Below are 18,092 nucleotides of genomic sequence, written 5' to 3'. Positions count from 1 at the left end.
AAATTTAAAACAGATCTTCATCCAAACTGCTCCTTTTGCAACATACTCCACAAATCCTTACATCCTTTATTTTGGCACTGTGATTTTGTAAAAATGTTTTGGAAAAACTTGGCCAGATTTTCAGAAGATCATACTGACCCTGATTTTTCTACTGGCTTTTTCTGCCTTCAAACAGAGCATCATCCATCTGGCAAAAGTCATAGTTTCATGCCTCATGAAGTAGGAGGTCAGCCTGAGAAGAAAATGCTAATGGATCTTACATACTTTCTCTTCATATTATCAAAGTTTAGTATTCCTTCAATCAAAGCACAAACTTCACTCATATTTTTGGCATCTTTTACATCGTAAATTTTGTCATTTATATTAATTTGTTTAATTTACATCTCTAGCACTTATTATTGTTTATTATACTTGTTATGTTATTTCGTATTTTTTGTAAGACACAGTAAAATCTGTGACATATATTAATACTGATTCACACGCTAGAACATTTGGTGGCCTGTTGTTTTTGTTTTGTTGGGTTTTTTTGCTTGTTTTTTGCAGCACCTGAGCTTTTTCATTTATGTTATGTAACCTTATTGTTTCGCCTATTTGGTTCTTGATTAAATATTAAAAATAAAGTTAAATAAATAAAATACAAAAAACTATGAAGCAGTATGTCACAGTGCTGCTCTTGGATTTGGCTCTTTGTATGTCTGTTATTCTACAGGGTACACACACACAGCAGCATAGATGAGGTTTGCTAGAAGATTTCTAAATGCTGTTACATTTACAGTCACTAGGTGGCACTGCGTGATTAAAAACCAGTCCTGGATGAGCTTCAGAGGGAATCCAAAGAGGTCAGGGCCTGTAAACCATAATAAACAGCCATTGTTTAAGTAAACAAGCACGTAAAGCAAACTGCCATCTCGTATTATTCTTTATTTAAGTTTCTCTTTGAAGCCAGCTTCTTCAACCACGATAAAATACAAAAATGTAATTTCACCCAAATATAAACGTTCACTCTGATATAGATTTTTATTTAGATCAAAACAAAACTATCAACCGATATGTTGAACACAGGAGCGTCACTGTTCCAAATCTAAACATAATGTACAAAAATCTAAACTCAACATTGTAGAGCTCTTTCTGGTCCACTGCCTTCTAAGAAATGTGAAGATTTATGTTAGTTTTCATGACGATAACAGTGTATTTAATTGTTTATGTACAGTTCATTTTTTAAAACATACTTCTCTGTACAATTGGAACATTTCCCATTTCCTCCACAGCAATTATTCCACAAAAAGTGCACACCGATGCGAAATGAACATTCTTCTGTAATTGTATGATGCATTGTTCAATCAGCATAAAATAGGCAGAAGCAACATTTAAATAATCCTCAGATAAACCCATAGGACTGACTTTTTCCCACATTTCCAGTGCAGATTCATGCAGACGCGGCCTTCAGTCTGCGCCGAGTACAAGGTAATGAGAAATCCAAGAAAAAAGACAAAAATCTAAAGTCTTAAATTTGTGTGGATTAAGAATATTTATGGATCAAATACACACATCATGGAAGGGTCACTTCATGCCAAGTCAACCTAGGGTCTATACAATCACATCATGGATTCGCTTGGAAAAACAAAGGAAAAATGTTCTATTAACCATGCAAAATCACAAAAAAATATTTTTTTTTATTCCAGATTGTACAATATCAGCTCTAAAATGTAATCTTTAGTCAGCTTTCAAAATTATTTTGGCAAAATTTAAATTGTATTCCTAGTCATTTCTTTCCAACCTATGGTTTATTCACTTCTGTATGTAACACCTGAACTTACTCCATGAATTCAAAATGGCTTTACTTTAATTATTTTTTAAAGTGATTATCACTTTTCTCCACACTATTTCTTGAATAAGATCAGTTATATTAGACTTTAAATTACTGCTGTCTCTTTTAATGATGTCAATGTAAAAATATACATAGAAAACTTCTTTAATGCTTTTATGAAAGTCTTTGTTGAGAGGTACTTCTGTTTCTTTTTGTTGGCATATCTATTGTACATACAATCTCTTGCAGAGTCACTCGGCAGGCCCCAATCATCTAGTGGGATTCATGGTTGGCATGCCCAGGGTCCTGAGCCACTAGGAGGCCTCCATGAGCAATTATGAGAAAACCTATAACCCGATTATAATCTTGACACTCCACTCTCAGTCCTTCCTAAATGTCTGCTAATTTTCATCCCCAATCCCTGCTTAGCAACTTTTTACATTGGTCAAGCGTCTGAATGTGTTTTGAAGTTTGAAGCTCCAGCAATTCAACAGCTGTACCTAGTCGATCTGTAAAGCGTTTGAGGTTGCCCATGTCCCAACGTTTGAGGTTGCCCATAAAATGTCAGGCTGAGTGAAAGAAAAAAAGTTGCATTGTCCCTGTTGCCCTGTTGTCAATAATCTGTGAACTGTCTATGTTCATGCATGAAGTCATCAAAGATAAGCTATAAATGGAAAAGGTTTGGGTTTTTCAAGTTTGACGCTTTCTTCTGCCTTATTAAGTACGTTTCATCTGTCAGATTTTAAATGATGTCTGTACTGTGGTAAATGTGCTTGTCAAGAGCAGATGCACACATTAGTTGCATTGGATGTTGGGATTATGTTAATCTGTGATCTCATTAGTCTATGTAATGTTGCTAACGTTTCATTTAATTGGAATAAATATACATTCAGTGGTAATATGCACAACACGGCACTACCATTGTGGTGCGCAGAAACCTCATATAACCTACCGTGATTTCGTGAAAAATTCACTCATCACCCAAAAAAGTTTGAAAGGAAGGGGCCCGCCCAACATTTATGCCCAGGGGTCAATACATGAATGATCCGGGGCAGGCCCCTGCTGAACTGGGGTGGAAATGAGCCAAACCAGAAACAGAGAACTGTTTGACTACAGACATGTTGAAAGCCCACAATACAAGCATGTTTTCTCTGCGCTACAGAAATGCTGTGGTATGTGATGTGCTTATTTGGGTGATAAATATTCTCCACTTTGTATGTTAACCTCTTCTGTGTTTCAGTGAATCTGTAATGGAGATGGTTTTACTAAACAGCAGCAGAACTGAACAAAGTGATGCAGTGAATTCACTCAATTCAAACATAATTTCCACACGAGTAAAACATATTAAACCAACACTGTTACTGCCGAAAGCAACAAAGCTGAAATGTGCCTATGTAATATATTTTACTCATGTGGATCAGCAGGAAGAGGCCTTTAGAAATCGAAATACTAACTAATTTTTACATAATTTGGCTCAGTTCTCTCAAAGCACAACAGTGATTTGATACGTAATGAAATCTCATTCAAGTATAATAAACTATGTAATCAATGCTTTAAAAAAGAAAACAAAAATTCTGACTTTAAAATCTTTTACAGCAAACAGCTGTTAATTCAAACTGAAATGTCCTCAGACACAGCTGTTTTTCCACGAACCGCTTCAGCTGTAACAGCTGCCACAAGTTGGCAAGAAGAACGGCGTCTAACGACGACACGACTCGTCTGGAAAACATGAGAAAAAAAACACACTTATCAAGTTAAAACAGAATTTATCATTAACCTAATGCACAAACATGCATTATATCTGTAAGATCTCATAGTAAACAGATGGTCCACAGTTCAAGGCATCTTTTAAATATCACATCTACTGTACTGTGCAAAAATCAGAGACCACCCTTTCACTACATACACACTCAAAAATATGGTTCTTAGGTAAAGACAGTGGTTCTATATAGAACCACAAACACTCAAAGAGCAATTTGCATGCATAAATGCTCATAAATTAAAGAAGACTATGGTGTAGCTCGTTCTATATAGCACCAAAAAGGGTCCTAATATTGGTATATCTTGACTTTATAACACCTTTTGGTGCTATGTTGAACCTTTTTCAAGAGGGCTCTACCCAGAACCATATCCATCAATCTGAAGAACGTTTTCACCATGCAAAGAACCATTTAATCATGAAATTGCTCTGAATATAATTCATGGTCCTAAATAGAACCGTTCCCTTTACTAAAGAACCCTTGAGGAACTGTCTTTTTTAAGTGTACAAGTCATTTATTTATATATCACATCCATTACTATTAAATTTGTCCACTCTTTAATGTTGTGCACCTACTGCCACTTAAACTCATCTATGCTTCCAATCTTAAAACCAATCAGCTCAAGCTGTGCTCTCCCAAAAAAAGCTGCTCCCAAAGATCTCAGTGACGTTATGTTCCCCTTCAAACAGACACCAACATTCACAGCTACCCAAACTCAGCTCAGCTGTCTCCCACGTTTGTGAGGATCCAAAACAAAAGATTGAACATAAATTAATTGACTTGCATAAGGAGTGATAATGTCAAAGAAAATCAGTGAATAAAAACAGGACTTTCCAAAAATGTGGCTCCTAACAACCACCTGGAAGCGCTGGTAGACCCCCAAACTGCCCCCATCAGATAAACAGCACATAAAGCTTCAGATCTGAAAACATCCGCAGGTGTTTCTGTCCATCCTTCCAATGTGAGAAGACCACTCAGCCACTCTGTGGGTCTGAAAGGATGTGTAGCTGATCAACCTCACTGAGAAAAGGAGACGGACACACCAAACAAAGAAGCTGAACGACGGACTGACCGCCCCAGAGTCCAGACCTCAGCACCACTGAATGGGTTTGATTAGTTCAGAAAATCAACCAGCTTCTCAGACTGAGCTTTGGAGGCATGTCTGCAGGTTCTTTGAGGAGCTGAAAGTGGGTCTCCTGTAAAGAATGGAAGCTGGTATAAAGAGTGACTCCCTGACCCTCACACAGCTGAGAGTAGTTACAGTTACTTAGGTAAAAGGTTGGACGCCCTTTTGCCTTCAGAACTGCTTTAATTCTTCATGGCAAACTTTCAACAAGGTGTTGGAAACGTTCCTCAGAGATTCTGGTTGGTTATTTGAGTTCCTGTTGCCTTTCTATCATTTGGAAACCCTAGAGATGGTTGAGCGTGAAAATCCCAGCAGATCAGCAGTTTCTGAAATACTCAGACCAGCCCGTCTGGCACCAACAACCACGCCACGTTCAAAGCCCCTTAAATCCCCTTTCTTCCCCGTTCTGATGCTCGGTCTGCACTTCAGCAGGTTGTCTTGACCACCTCTACATGCCTAAATGCAGTGAGCTGCAGCCGTGTGATTGGCTGATTAGTTATTTGTGTTAACAAGCAACTGAACAGGTGTACCTAATAAAGTGGCCGGTGAGTGTGTTTCCTGACGCAGAAAATGTATACTTCATGGCTGTTTTGAATGAGAACTAAATTGAATGAAAGGGTGCGTTCAAACTTTTGCACAGCACTGTGTGAGTAGTATGTTCACTATTTGCCAATAATAAGGAAAAACAATATAATTGTAGCATAAAAAGTCGTATCTAAATGGTATTTAAGATATTTGTATTCAACTGCTTCAAATCTTAATTCATTCATTTTTAATTTGATATTTCTCTGCAAATTCACGCTTTTGTTTCTTATAAACATGTTTTCAGTTCTTTTCTAAACAACTGTATTTTACAGATGCTGCTGCCAGAAATGAGTCTGAAAGCACTCGAATATTTGCCTAAAAACAGATGGCAGCCTCAAGGTGGCAGAATCTCAGAAGAACACTCACTAACAAATTAACATGCTACAGGGATCAGTATAATGTGCCTGTGGTGTCCCCATTACAGTCGTTTAAATTTACACAATGTGGATCAATTCATTTTTCAAACAGGTACTTTGAATGAACACATTGTTGCAAATATGTAGGGATGTTACCTTCACTTAAAAATACATTTCGTATATTTTATACCATTTTCTTTGATGTGGAGTTGTGGATTTTGACATGTCTGAGGTGCTGCATGGTTTAATAAGTTAAATAATTCTTTTAAGTGGTTAAAGAACATTTTTTTATTAAAATTTTTTCAAAGTTTTAAAAGAGTTTGTTTATAATTTAGGCATTTTTACTATTCATTTTGTAATTTGGCATAGTGAAATATTAAGTTAGTTAACATTATTTTAGAATATCAAAATGTACCTGAAACAAAACAAGGTCATCTTGAACATCTAAACATGTTTGCAACTGTAGGACAACAATGTGTTCAAAAATGCTACCTTCAGCTAAAAGGGAGAGAATTTGAGGGGCCATAAGAATTCATGTAGAAAGGGAAACACCCAGTTTGTCCATGATAGAGTAGACATTGCTTATGACACATGCTTGTGTCATAAGGTGCTGGCTTGCCATTGCAAAATATATAGTGTTGAAGTTTGACATAGATGTTTCATGGGTAGACTACAGTCTTATAACTATTATAAATATAAGTCATATTTTGAAGGTTCCAGAGGCACAGTATACTGAAACTTGCCCACAAGTGTAGAGCTACAGTATTTACAAAAACACTAGAATAAAGTTGATTCAATTTGTTACTATACTGTACGTTGCACATACAGTAGTGAATACTGTTTATACATTGTTTAATTGTTAACATCGAAAAAGTGGAAAATGTGGAATGTGGAGGAGTATAAATTGGTGAATACTCTGTGTGTTCATTCATTTAATTACAGAGTACAGAAGGGCCTACGTACCCACACGGAGCACTCGAGCCGTCCCCGTACTTGTCCCCACGCTCTTGGACCCACCAGATACAAATCCTACGAGTTCCTCCTCCTCCTCTTCCTCCTGTCCGTCACTCTCTCCCTCCACTTTTCTCCCGTCACTCCCCCGCTCTTCTTCAGTGCCTGGCAGCGAGGCCAGCACAGAGTCCTCTGACGGGTACTCACAGACACGCTCCAGCTGAGACTCATCAAAACGCACCTTCTCCTGACAAGAAACAGAGAGATCATTTAATGCATGGATGTTTCTCTGACCGATCATTCACACCTCAATGTGGTGGTTATAACACAAATTCTTGGCCTGCCACTCTCTGATTTTCCTGACCCATCAGTCTCTGATTCTTCTGCGATGCCAGTCTCTGATTCTCCTGCCCTGTCAGTCCCTAATTTCCCTGCCCTGTCACTCCCTGATTCTCCTGCCGTGCCAGTCCCTGATTCTCCTGCCTTGCCAGTCCCTGATTCTCCTGTCCTGCCAGTCACTGATTCTCCTGCCCTGCCAGTCCCAGATTTTCCTGCCTTGTCAATCACTGATTCTTCTGCCCTGCCAGTCCCTGATTCTCTTGCCTTGCTAGTCCCTGATTCTCTTGCATTGCTAGTCCCTGATTCTCCTGCCCTGCCAGTCCCTGATTCTCCTGCCCTGCCAGTCCCTGATTTTCCTGCCCTGCCAGTCTTTGATTTTCCTGACTCACCAGTCTCTGATTCTCCTGCCCTGCCAGTCCCTGATTCTCCTGCCCTGCCAGTCCCTGATTCTCCTGCCCTGCCAGTCTCTGATTTTCCTGCCTTGCTAGTCCCTGTTTCTCCTGCCCTGCCAGTCCCTGATTTTCCTGACCCACCAGTCTCTGATTCTCCTGCCCTGTCAGTCCCTAATTTTCCTGCCCTGTCAGTCCCTGATTCTCCTGCCGTGCCAGTCCCTGATTCTCCTGCCTTGCCAGTCCCTGATTCTCCTGTCCTGCCAGTCACTGATTCTCCTGCCCTGCCAGTCCCAGATTTTCCTGCCTTGTCAATCACTGATTCTTCTGCCCTGCCAGTCCCTGATTCTCTTGCCTTGCTAGTCCCTGATTATCTTGCATTGCTAGTCCTTGATTCTCCTGCCCTGCCAGTCCCTGATTCTCCTGCCCTGCCAGTCCCTGATTCTTCTGACCCGTCAGTCCCTGATTTTCCTGCCCTGCCAGTCTTTGATTTTCCTGCCTTGTCAATCACTGATTCTTCTGCCCTGCCAGTCCCTGATTCTCTTGCCTTGCTAGTCCCTGATTATCTTGCATTGCTAGTCCTTGATTCTCCTGCCCTGCCAGTCCCTGATTCTCCTGCCCTGCCAGTCCCTGATTCTCCTGCCCTGCCAGTCCCTGATTCTCCTGCCCTGCCAGTCCCTGATTCTCCTGACCTGTCAGTCCCTGATTTTCCTGCCCTGCCAGTCTTTGATTTTCCTGACCCACCAGTCTCTGATTCTCCTGCCCTGCCAGTCCCTGATTCTCCTGCCCTGCCAGTCCCGGATTTTCCTGCCTTGCTAGTGCCTGATTCTCCTGCCCTGCCAGTCCCTGATTCTCCTGACCTGTCAGTTCCTGATTTTCCTGCCCTGCCAGTCTTTGTTTTTACTGACCCACCAGTCTCTGATTCTCCTGCCTTGCCATTCCCTGATTCTCCTGACCTGTCAGTCCCTGATTTTCCTGCCCTGCCAGTCCCTGATTTTCCTGACCCACCAGTCTCTGATTCTCCTGCCCTGTCAGTCCCTAATTTTCCTGCCCTGTCAGTCCCTGATTCTCCTGCCGTGCCAGTCCCTGATTCTCCTGCCTTGCCAGTCCCTGATTCTCCTGTCCTGCCAGTCACTGATTCTCCTGCCCTGCCAGTCCCAGATTTTCCTGCCTTGTCAATCACTGATTCTTCTGCCCTGCCAGTCCCTGATTCTCTTGCCTTGCTAGTCCCTGATTATCTTGCATTGCTAGTCCTTGATTCTCCTGCCCTGCCAGTCCCTGATTCTCCTGCCCTGCCAGTCCCCGATTCTTCTGACCCGTCAGTCCCTGATTTTCCTGCCCTGCCAGTCCCTGATTCTCCTGCCTTGTTAGTCCCTGATTCTCCTGCCCTGCCAGTCCCTGATTCTCCTGACCTGTCAGTCCCTGATTTTCCTGCCCTGCCAGTCTTTGATTTTCCTGACCCACCAGTCTCTGATTCTCCTGCCCTGCCAGTCCCTGATTCTCCTGCCCTGCCAGTCCCAGATTTTCCTGCCTTGCTAGTGCCTGATTCTCCTGCCCTGCCAGTCCCTGATTCTCCTGACCTGTCAGTTCCTGATTTTCCTGCCCTGCCAGTCTTTGTTTTTACTGACCCACCAGTCTCTGATTCTCCTGCCCTGCCAGTCCCTGATTCTCCTGACCTGTCAGTTCCTGATTTTCCTGCCCTGCCAGTCTTTGTTTTTACTGACCCACCAGTCACTGATTCTCCTGCCATGCCAGTCTCTGATTTTCCTGCTCCACCAGTCTCTGATTCTCCTGCCCTGCCAGTCCCTGATTCTCCTGCCCTGTCAGTCCCTGATTCTCCTGCCCTGTCAGTCCCTGATTCTCCTGCCATGCCAGTCTCTGATTTTCCTGCTCCACCAGTCTCTGATTCTTCTGCCCTGCCAGTCCCGGATTTTCCTGCCTTGCCAATCACTGATTCTTCTGCCCTGCCAGTCCCTGATTCTCTTGCCCTTCCCTTTTCTGATTATCCTGCCCTTCCCTTTTCTGATTATCCTGTCCTCCCTTTCTCTGAATCTACTGCCCTTCCCGTTTCTGATTCTCCTGCATTAGTAGTTTACCCCGTCCTGTCCATTTTCAAATTGTCAGTAAACAATCAGCAGCACAGATAAATGGCTATGTAAAGTGATATACACAGCTCAAGTAATAAAAAGTGCATTCACATTACAGCAGTTCCTGTATTAGAACAAACAGAGCTCATCATAGGTTTGAGGCAGGGCTATTCAATCTTATGCACAATGGACCGGTGTGGCTGCAACAAAGTAGAATACACATGATCAGTTGTTTAAAGACTGAGGCAGAATGATTAAACAAGTGAAATCAGGTGTTCTTGGTTGGAATGAAGACCTGCACCCACACCAGCATTTTGTGGATAAGACCGGACACCCAGGACATTTGCTCTTTTTAATTCTTTTTAAAATCCTTTGGAAATATTTAGCTTCAACTCTGCATTCATCAAAGTGTTTAGTATGAAGAGCAGGTTTCGTCTCAATAATGATTTGTAAAAAAAGTGACAGTGTTTTCTTTTCCAGACTATTTAAAGACACGTAACAAAATTATTTTGGTCCAGTGCTAGTTTAAACACCTGTTCATTTTTGCAGATAGTCCAAAAAAAAAAAACAACTGGTAAGATCTGAACAGCTTTCTACTCAATGCACTAAGCTTTTGCCAACCTGCTAACATAATTGGCTTACCTATATAAAAAACACTGAAAAATGCAGATGATTCCAAGCTTTTGACATTTGATTATTTAGCAGATCATGTATTCGTTAAGACCATCTCATAATACAGGCTGTTAATTGTGTGGAGTAAGTGTTCAGGGCTCATATAAGCTGGTGGGGGCAGAAATGCTGAGCCGTGAAGTATCACACAGATAGCACAGGAAATCACAAACTGAAGAGGGCTGCTGTCGTGTAAGGCCATGTTAGGGCAAAAAACGTCTTTAGATTGCCCTGTACTTAACTGACATTGAGTAACATTAAAGGAAAACTTCAACTATACTCACAGATATTGCCAAAAATTAATAGACACTGGTAGGCCCCAATTAGCATTCTGGTCATTTTCCCAATGCTAAACGGTTACTATTTACTTTCATTCTGAGCAATTATTTTCAGAGAGACAAATCAAGGCAGCCAAAGTTAAGCCATGGCATGCTAATCCAGCAACCCTGACCATCTTAAGGGTGGCAAAAATAGACAAGAAGTAACTGAGGGTTGAGTTTAATGAAACACCCATCTACTAACTCAGACAAGGGCCAAGTTGAAGAAGTCAGAGCATTAGTTGGATAAATTCAGCACGCCCTGCACACTCCACACGCAACTATAACAGACAGATTAAAACAAGTAGAGGGGGAGGGAGCTGCTTAGCAGGACAGAGCATTGCACCCCCCTCTGAGAGATAAAGAACCAAAAGAGGAACGGAGGGAGGGCTGACGTCAAAATGTCTGCTGGAGATAAAAAAAGGATAAATAGACAGGTTGTTTCTCTAATACACGCATAAGGTCCTGTCTACAGAGACAGTTGGAGGGAGGGAAAGGTGTGGTCTGTGTATTTATACCTGAGAAAACTATACTTAAAAAGCAGTGTTTAAGTGTTTATTTGCTAAAAAAAAGGCTGATTTTAGAATAAATACAAATTGCATTCATATGACAAACTGATTTTATGTGTTTTTAGTGTATTTTTAAACGTCTCCTCGAGGACGTCCAGCATTAGGTGGACGTCAGCATTAGCGTCAGGCGCTTCTGGTGGAATTCAGTAAATCATTGTGATGTCTGGAGGTGTCAGAGAGAAATCTGGAAGCTTAGTACTTAAAACCAGCGCAAACACTTTCCTATTACTTTTTACTGTGCTTATGTTTATGCTAGTGATATATGGTGCCAAACAAAGCAATTCTGTAAAAATAAAGTGTTAATCATAAAACACCATGATATTTCTTGGACGTTTAAAGCCCACTCAACACATGAATCATGATAAAAAGAACATTCATGAACCTAACATTTTAATACATTCTACATTTAATACATACTCTTCAAATTAGTTAATATTATATTAACTCAATATACTAACTCAATATACGCCTCACAGCAAGAAGGGCCTGGGTTCGATTCCTTGGCCTGGTGACCAGGGCCCTATCTGTGTGGAGTTTGCATGTCCTCCCCATGTCTCTGTGGGTTTCCTCCAGGTTCTCTGGTACCCCCCACCCCCGCCCCCACCCCCCTGTTCAAAGACAGGAAGTCAAGCCGTTCGGACATGCAACATTGCCACTGGGTGTGACTGTCGACCTGTCCAGGGTGTATCCTGCTTTCCGCCCAATGACCGCTGGGATAGGCTCCAGACCCCTAACTAAGACCCCTCAACTAAGCAGACACTACTTATGAAGATGGACAAATATGATTGCATTCAATTGTGAGGTGTTCAATTGTTAAGTATTGTTTGCAATATATTGTGCTCCACTTGTATATGATATTTTATTGTATTGCACTGTGTATGGTAGTTTATTGTATTGTATTGCATGGTGCTGCATGGTTCTGAGTTCTGTGCTCAACTCCGTTCCTTTTCTCTCTGCATCTACAGTGACTTTTTGTTTCTAGCAGTATCTGAGCTCAGGACCATCTTTCTCTCTAACCAACTGGTAACTAGCAAAGATACTTTCTCTTGACAGACAAAGCTCTTCTTGTAAGTCGCTCTGGATAAGAGCGTCTGCTAAATGCTGTAAATGTAAATGTGCCTAGAGATTCATACAGTGCAGTGCAAACACCTTAGGCACCTCTCCCACACATACATTTTAGTAGAGATCAAGGTCAGAAGCTATGTAGGTCAGAAGAACATAGCCTCCAAAGTCTCTCTGAACTCAGCCATCACATTCCATCAGCAGATCACCTGATTAAGTTTGCTAAGGGATTGATAAGATGAGCTAGATACTGAACGGTAACTCCAAATACTGCACTTCCTGCAGGAGAAATCTGGAAATGGTTCAACTGTCACTCTCATCACATTGCAATACATTCGATTATTAGAATTTCATTCTAATTCTAATGTTACTGGCTTTACAGGTCATTATCTCAGATAGACGTCAGTGACTTTCACCATACTGTATTCAGAGATCATGGTCCTCAGTTATTAAACCGTTATTCTGGGGTTGCTTTAAAAACTAAGCTATGCTTTGAGCTGATCTGGTTTGTTGTGGTCTTTTTTTCTTTCTGTCTGCTGCAGAACAGGAAGTTAGCAGGCCTTAAAGAGGAAGCAGATACAGTACTGTCAGAGAAGGAGTCACATGGACGGTTAAAAAAAGCCAAACAGAACTAGAAGACATTCACTTCATCGCTTCAGTAACCTCTACTGAATGTGCTTCTCTCTATCTATCTATTTATCTAAATATCTATCTAAATGTCTATTTATATAATTATCTATATAAATGTCTGTCTATCTATCTGTCTATCTATCTATCTAAATATCTATCTAAATGTCTATCTATCTATCTATCTATCTAAATGTCTATCTATCTATCTATCTATCTATCTAAATGTCTATCTATCTATCTATATACATATCTAAATATTTATCTATCTACCTAAATATCTATCTATCTATCTATCTATCTATCTATCTATCTATCTATCTATCTATCTATCTATCTATCTACCTATCCATCTATCTTGCATACTTCTCTCTGCTCTCACAATTGTTTCTTTTTGTTCTATCTTATACCCCCACATCTCTGCCACTCTGTCTTGCTTTGCCTGTTGACCTTGTTTGTTAAACGATGAACTGTAAAAAGTAGAACAGCAGTACAGTTGCAATAGAACCAGAGCAGTTAACATGCTGATTCCTAATGAAAGTTAAATGGAACTGGCTAAAAATGTTTGAACAACAAAATTACTGAAGAGTAGAGACCCTTAAGCAAGTCAAATCTGAATCCTGATTGAAGACCACTGCCTTAAGAATGAGCTCATTGGGATATGCAACCTTAAAGGAAAAGAACCAAGCAAGTTCTCCTGAATGCATGTCAGTACACAGGCATGATATTCTACAGCTGTATAGAGAAAGCAGAAAACAGTTTCTAAAATTGAAAAGGGTTGGACTGCCAGTTTTTCAGAGGCCTGTTAGTGTGATGTTCTCTCTCAGGAGGAAGTAAACCTCCATTCTAATTATCTACATCAGTCACATCACACTAGTTGCTCAACAGTTTAATACATATTATATCAGTTTGCTTCAGTCAATAGGATGCAAACAAATTGTTCCTGATTAAGTCAGTAGAACAAACTAAGTTTATATCACAATACCTACATTTAGAGTCGGTTATTCATTCAGCCTAATGAGAAACTGTAGAACAGACTCGGTTTATATCACAATACCTACATTTAGAGTCGGTTATTCATTCAGCCTAATGAGAAACTGTAGAACGGACTCGGTTTATATCACAATACCTACATTTAGAGTCGGTTATTCATTCAGCCTAATGAGAAACTGTAGAACAGACTCGGTTTATATCACAATACCTACATTTAGAGTCGGTTATTCATTCAGCCTAATGAGAAACTGTAGAACGGACTCGGTTTATATCACAATACCTACATTTAGAGTCGGTTATTCATTCAGCCTAATGAGAAACTGTAGAACGGACTCGGTTTATATCACAATACCTACATTTAGAGTCGGTTATTCATTCAGCCTAATGAGAAACTGTAGAACGGACTCGGTTTATATCACAATACCTACATTTAGAGTCGGTTATTCATTCAGCCTAACGAGAAACTGTAGAACGGACTCGGTTTATATCTCAATACCTACATTTAGAGTCGGTTATTCATTCAGTCTAATGAGAAACTGTAGAACGGACTCGGTTTATATCACAATACCTACATTTAGAGTCGGTTATTCATTCAGCCTAATGAGAAACTGTAGAACGGACTCGGTTTATATCACAATATCTACATTTAGAGTCGGTTATTCATTCAGCCTAACGAGAAACTGTAGAACGGACTCGGTTTATATCACAATACCTACATTTAGAGTAGGTTATTCATTCAGCCTAATGAGAAACTGTAGAACGGACTCGGTTTATATCACAATACCTACATTTAGAGTCGGTTATTCATTCAATCTAATGAGAAACTGTAGAACGGACTCGGTTTATATCACAATACCTACATTTAGAGTCAGTTATTCATTCAGCCTAATGAGAAACTGTAGAACGGACTCGGTTTATTTCACAATACCTACATTTAGAGCCGGTTATTCATTCAGCCTAATGAGAAACTGTAGAACGGAGTCGGTTTATATCACAATACCTACATTTAGAGCCGGTTATTCATTCAGCCTAATGAGAAACTGTAGAACGGACTCGGTTTATATCACAATACCTACATTTAGAGCCGGTTATTCATTCAGCCTAACGAGAAACTGTAGAACGGACTCGGTTTATATCACAATACCTACATTTAGAGTCGGTTATTCATTCAGCCTAATGAGAAACTGTAGAACGGACTCGGTTTATATCACAATACCTACATTTAGAGCCGGTTATTCATAACATAACAGTTGTTAAAATGTTTATTTCTTAAAACTTCAATAACGTATCAAAACGTACATCTGAACTATCCTAACATACAAAACTATCATACTCATACAAAATACATTTTGAAATTTAAAACAGATGCTCTACTAAATAAAGTAACCGCTGTTGTAATCCTAAGAACATAAACAATTTTATTCAAAGCTTGTTGCAGTTTGAAAAGTGTTATGTTAGCATTTAAATTGGACTTTCAGACTGCAGATGATTCTTCATTCTTCATTTTCTGAATAAAACCTTTCAGCGCCTTAATTGTTTTTTTTATCTAAATCTGAAAAATTATGTTGTTTGCAACTTTTATGTTGAATTGACTAAAACATTTGGTTCAGTGATCCATACAATAGAATAAAAACTTGTTACATTAACTTACATAGAAATTTAAGAATGTTTTTCCTTTTAAATCCTTGTAAAGTTACAGGATTGTTTCAGTGCCAATATGAGTTTTGGCCAAAAGCCTGAACTGGTCTATTAAGTAACTGAATAGCAGGAAAAACCTGCCAGTGTTGTTCTTTGATTCTCTCAGAGGCTTCATTGTACTCTTGTGTCCTAATTATTATGAAAGGATGTGTCGTTTGGAAACAGGCACTGAAATCATGTCAGAAAATCTCACCCAGCTCCCGTTTAGCAAGAAAGAAAGCATGCAGATTTGACTTTAGTCAGCATTCAGAGCAATACATTACAAACCTGTTTCAACATATATAAGCTGATATTAAGCATAGAAACAAAAATTAAAACTGGTAAAAAAAAAAAAAAGGGAAAATAAAAGTATGAGCCAAGACACTGAGGGGAAATTCAGAGTATTGAAAATATCTGCTTCAGTAAGAATAAGGCTACTGTAGTAAACAATTCACTTGCTATTCAAGTAAAAGCATACAGAAAGACAACTACAGTAAAACTTAGTTGTGCAAAACTATACAGGTAAATACTTATTTTCTGTATGTTTATGGTCATAATCTGGAAATATGCCTGAGGTCATACTTGGCTCAGTCTTGTTATAATTATTACATAATTGCCTAATCGCAATTAGTTGAAATCACTCGTTTTTCACTTGTATGCTGAAACAATGAATGTTTTTTTTGCTTATATTTTCAATGTGGTGAAGAACATGTAGCTTAACTCTATATATAATTCTGTGACTGTGCACACAACAGGGTGCTCGCTGCATCGTTTTAACACTACAACCAGTGTTATTTGTTAAGTAAAGGTGGCTAATCAGCCAATTTTGCCTTGTGTATTTTAATAGTTGCAAACAAGAACAAAAAAAATCGTTAAGCACAATTATTTATATAACAGTTTATCACCAACTACAGTTTCGTGATACTGGCAGCTCTACTTTGGCTTTATTCTTGGAAATAACATTAAAAGTGTTAGTACTGAGTTTGAGACATGTTTATTGTGAAAGTAGTATCTCACCATCTCAGATAAAATTGCACTCAAGGACTGTAAGAGGCTGTAGCTGTAATTTGTCTTGTTCCACTTCTGGAGAAAGTGTTTGCATCTTGTGGTTTCTAGCCTGCAGTGCACCAGTGCTTTACTCGAGGCTAAACTGCAGTACCAGCCGGAGACACAAACCAGATCAGACCAATTGGCAGGAGCGAGATGGAGGCAGTGATTACACTCAGTCTCCCTCAGTGGCCCAGACTTTCTCTAGTTCTTCACAGGTTTAAATGGTAAACACGTGCAATTGCAGTAACAGCAAAAGGAATATTCACGCTTTACTGACTCAGCTTCTGATTCAGTTTCTGGCTTTGCAGTATGTACGTATGTTAGGGGCATAAAGCGAGTCTGCAGCCTGGTGATAAATAAAATGTACACGATTTTCTCCTTACTCCAGATCTAGGCAATTCTAATTGAGATTACTTAACCATTCGACAAGCTTTGAGGCAAGTGTGTAATGATTAAGACATGCAGTTAACACCATGCTAATTGGTGGGGTACAAGCTTCCATTACGTGTTAGCTTCTTTAGCTCCTGTTTAACCCTTCAGAAGCAAACCAGACATCAAACATGTCTTGGCTGAGTGATTTAATTTTTCGGGCAAGGAGTAAACCAGTGAATTAATTTGCCAACTATCTATTTAAATAAATAAAATGGTCATTGGTCCACCAGCACTACGGGAGCACCTACACTCACTGACCACTTTATTAGGTATCCTCTGTATCTACACTCTTTGTCCATTTTATGGACAAAGAGCTCCACTTTCCACATAGGTGCACTTTGTAGTTCTACAGTTACAGACTGTAGTCCATCTGTTTCTCTGATACTTTGTTACCTTGTTCTTCAGTGGTCAGGACCACCAGAACACAGGGTCACCACTGCCCACTGATGAATGAGGTATAGATGTGATAGCGTATGCAGAGAAACAGATGGACGACTGATTGTAATTGCAGAACTACAAAGAGCACATGTACACTTTGACAATCCATGTAGATCTAAAGTAGGTGTACCTAATGAAGTGCTCAATGAGTGTGTAGTAGAATGTTTTCTTCACCCATCACATCACAACATAAACGGACTGGTTAACAAGGTAGACCAAGCCTGCTATCTTCCAATGGTCATTAACAACAGCAGCTACAACCCAACAATAGAGTAACACAGTGCAAGTTCTTCGCCAATTCGTCCAGGAAGTTACCTAAGGCACGTGTCTGGTACAGTATGACTCAGAGGATGTGGATACTGCGATTTGATTTTTCAGGTTAAGTTAAATACAGCCCTTTTTCTGCTCTCTGGATACCCTTGCCCAACGTCTCAGGCCGACAAAAGAAGGGCTGCGAGAGGGTGTGGTGTGTGTGTAAGGTGACAGGGTGCGTCAGATACCGTTAGGATTACTGGGTGACCGATTACTGAGTGATTACTGACAGTTTGACAGCAGAGAATGAGAGACAGGAGACAGTAAGACAGAAAGAGAGAGAGAGACCAGGGCCCACATTCACAAAGCCTCACCAAGTTGGAGTCTTGACCTAGGATCAAATTTCTCTCTTATTTACTATGACCTTACTGATGTTTTCAGACCCTAGATCAGCTCTCCTAATCTGAGAAGTTTTAAAATACAGATCCAGGTGGCAACTACAAATACTGAACTCCTTGAATATCTCCCCGTCACTTCCTGCTGTAAGAATATCCCCTTTATAGCAAGATAAGTTGGAGTATAAAAACGCCAGCACTATAAACTAGT

At 40.0% G+C, this 18,092-nt stretch overlaps 1 protein-coding gene and 1 pseudogene across 1 annotated transcript in view; one reads left to right on the top strand and one right to left on the bottom strand.

The window, feature by feature from the left end:
- The window catches only part of LOC108412015, a 380,788-nt pseudogene that overhangs the window by 338,970 nt on the left and 23,726 nt on the right, over positions 1-18,092 (top strand).
- The window catches only part of ppp1r18 (protein phosphatase 1, regulatory subunit 18), a 19,489-nt gene continuing 2,298 nt past the window's right edge, over positions 902-18,092 (bottom strand). The window contains exons 2-3 of the mRNA XM_017683853.2: positions 6,598-6,832; positions 902-3,526 (exon numbers count right to left, since the gene is read on the bottom strand). Coding sequence (XP_017539342.1) covers positions 3,507-3,526; positions 6,598-6,832 — 255 coding nt within the window. The 3' untranslated portion in view covers positions 902-3,506. The remainder of the gene's footprint in view (positions 3,527-6,597; positions 6,833-18,092) is intronic.

The sequence above is a fragment of the Pygocentrus nattereri genome, chromosome 11 (genome assembly GCF_015220715.1).
Source record: "Pygocentrus nattereri isolate fPygNat1 chromosome 11, fPygNat1.pri, whole genome shotgun sequence".
NCBI classification, from domain to species: domain Eukaryota; kingdom Metazoa; phylum Chordata; class Actinopteri; order Characiformes; family Serrasalmidae; genus Pygocentrus; species Pygocentrus nattereri.
The sequence above is the reverse complement of the archived record's forward strand: the minus strand, read 5'-3'. Positions and strand labels throughout refer to the sequence as shown.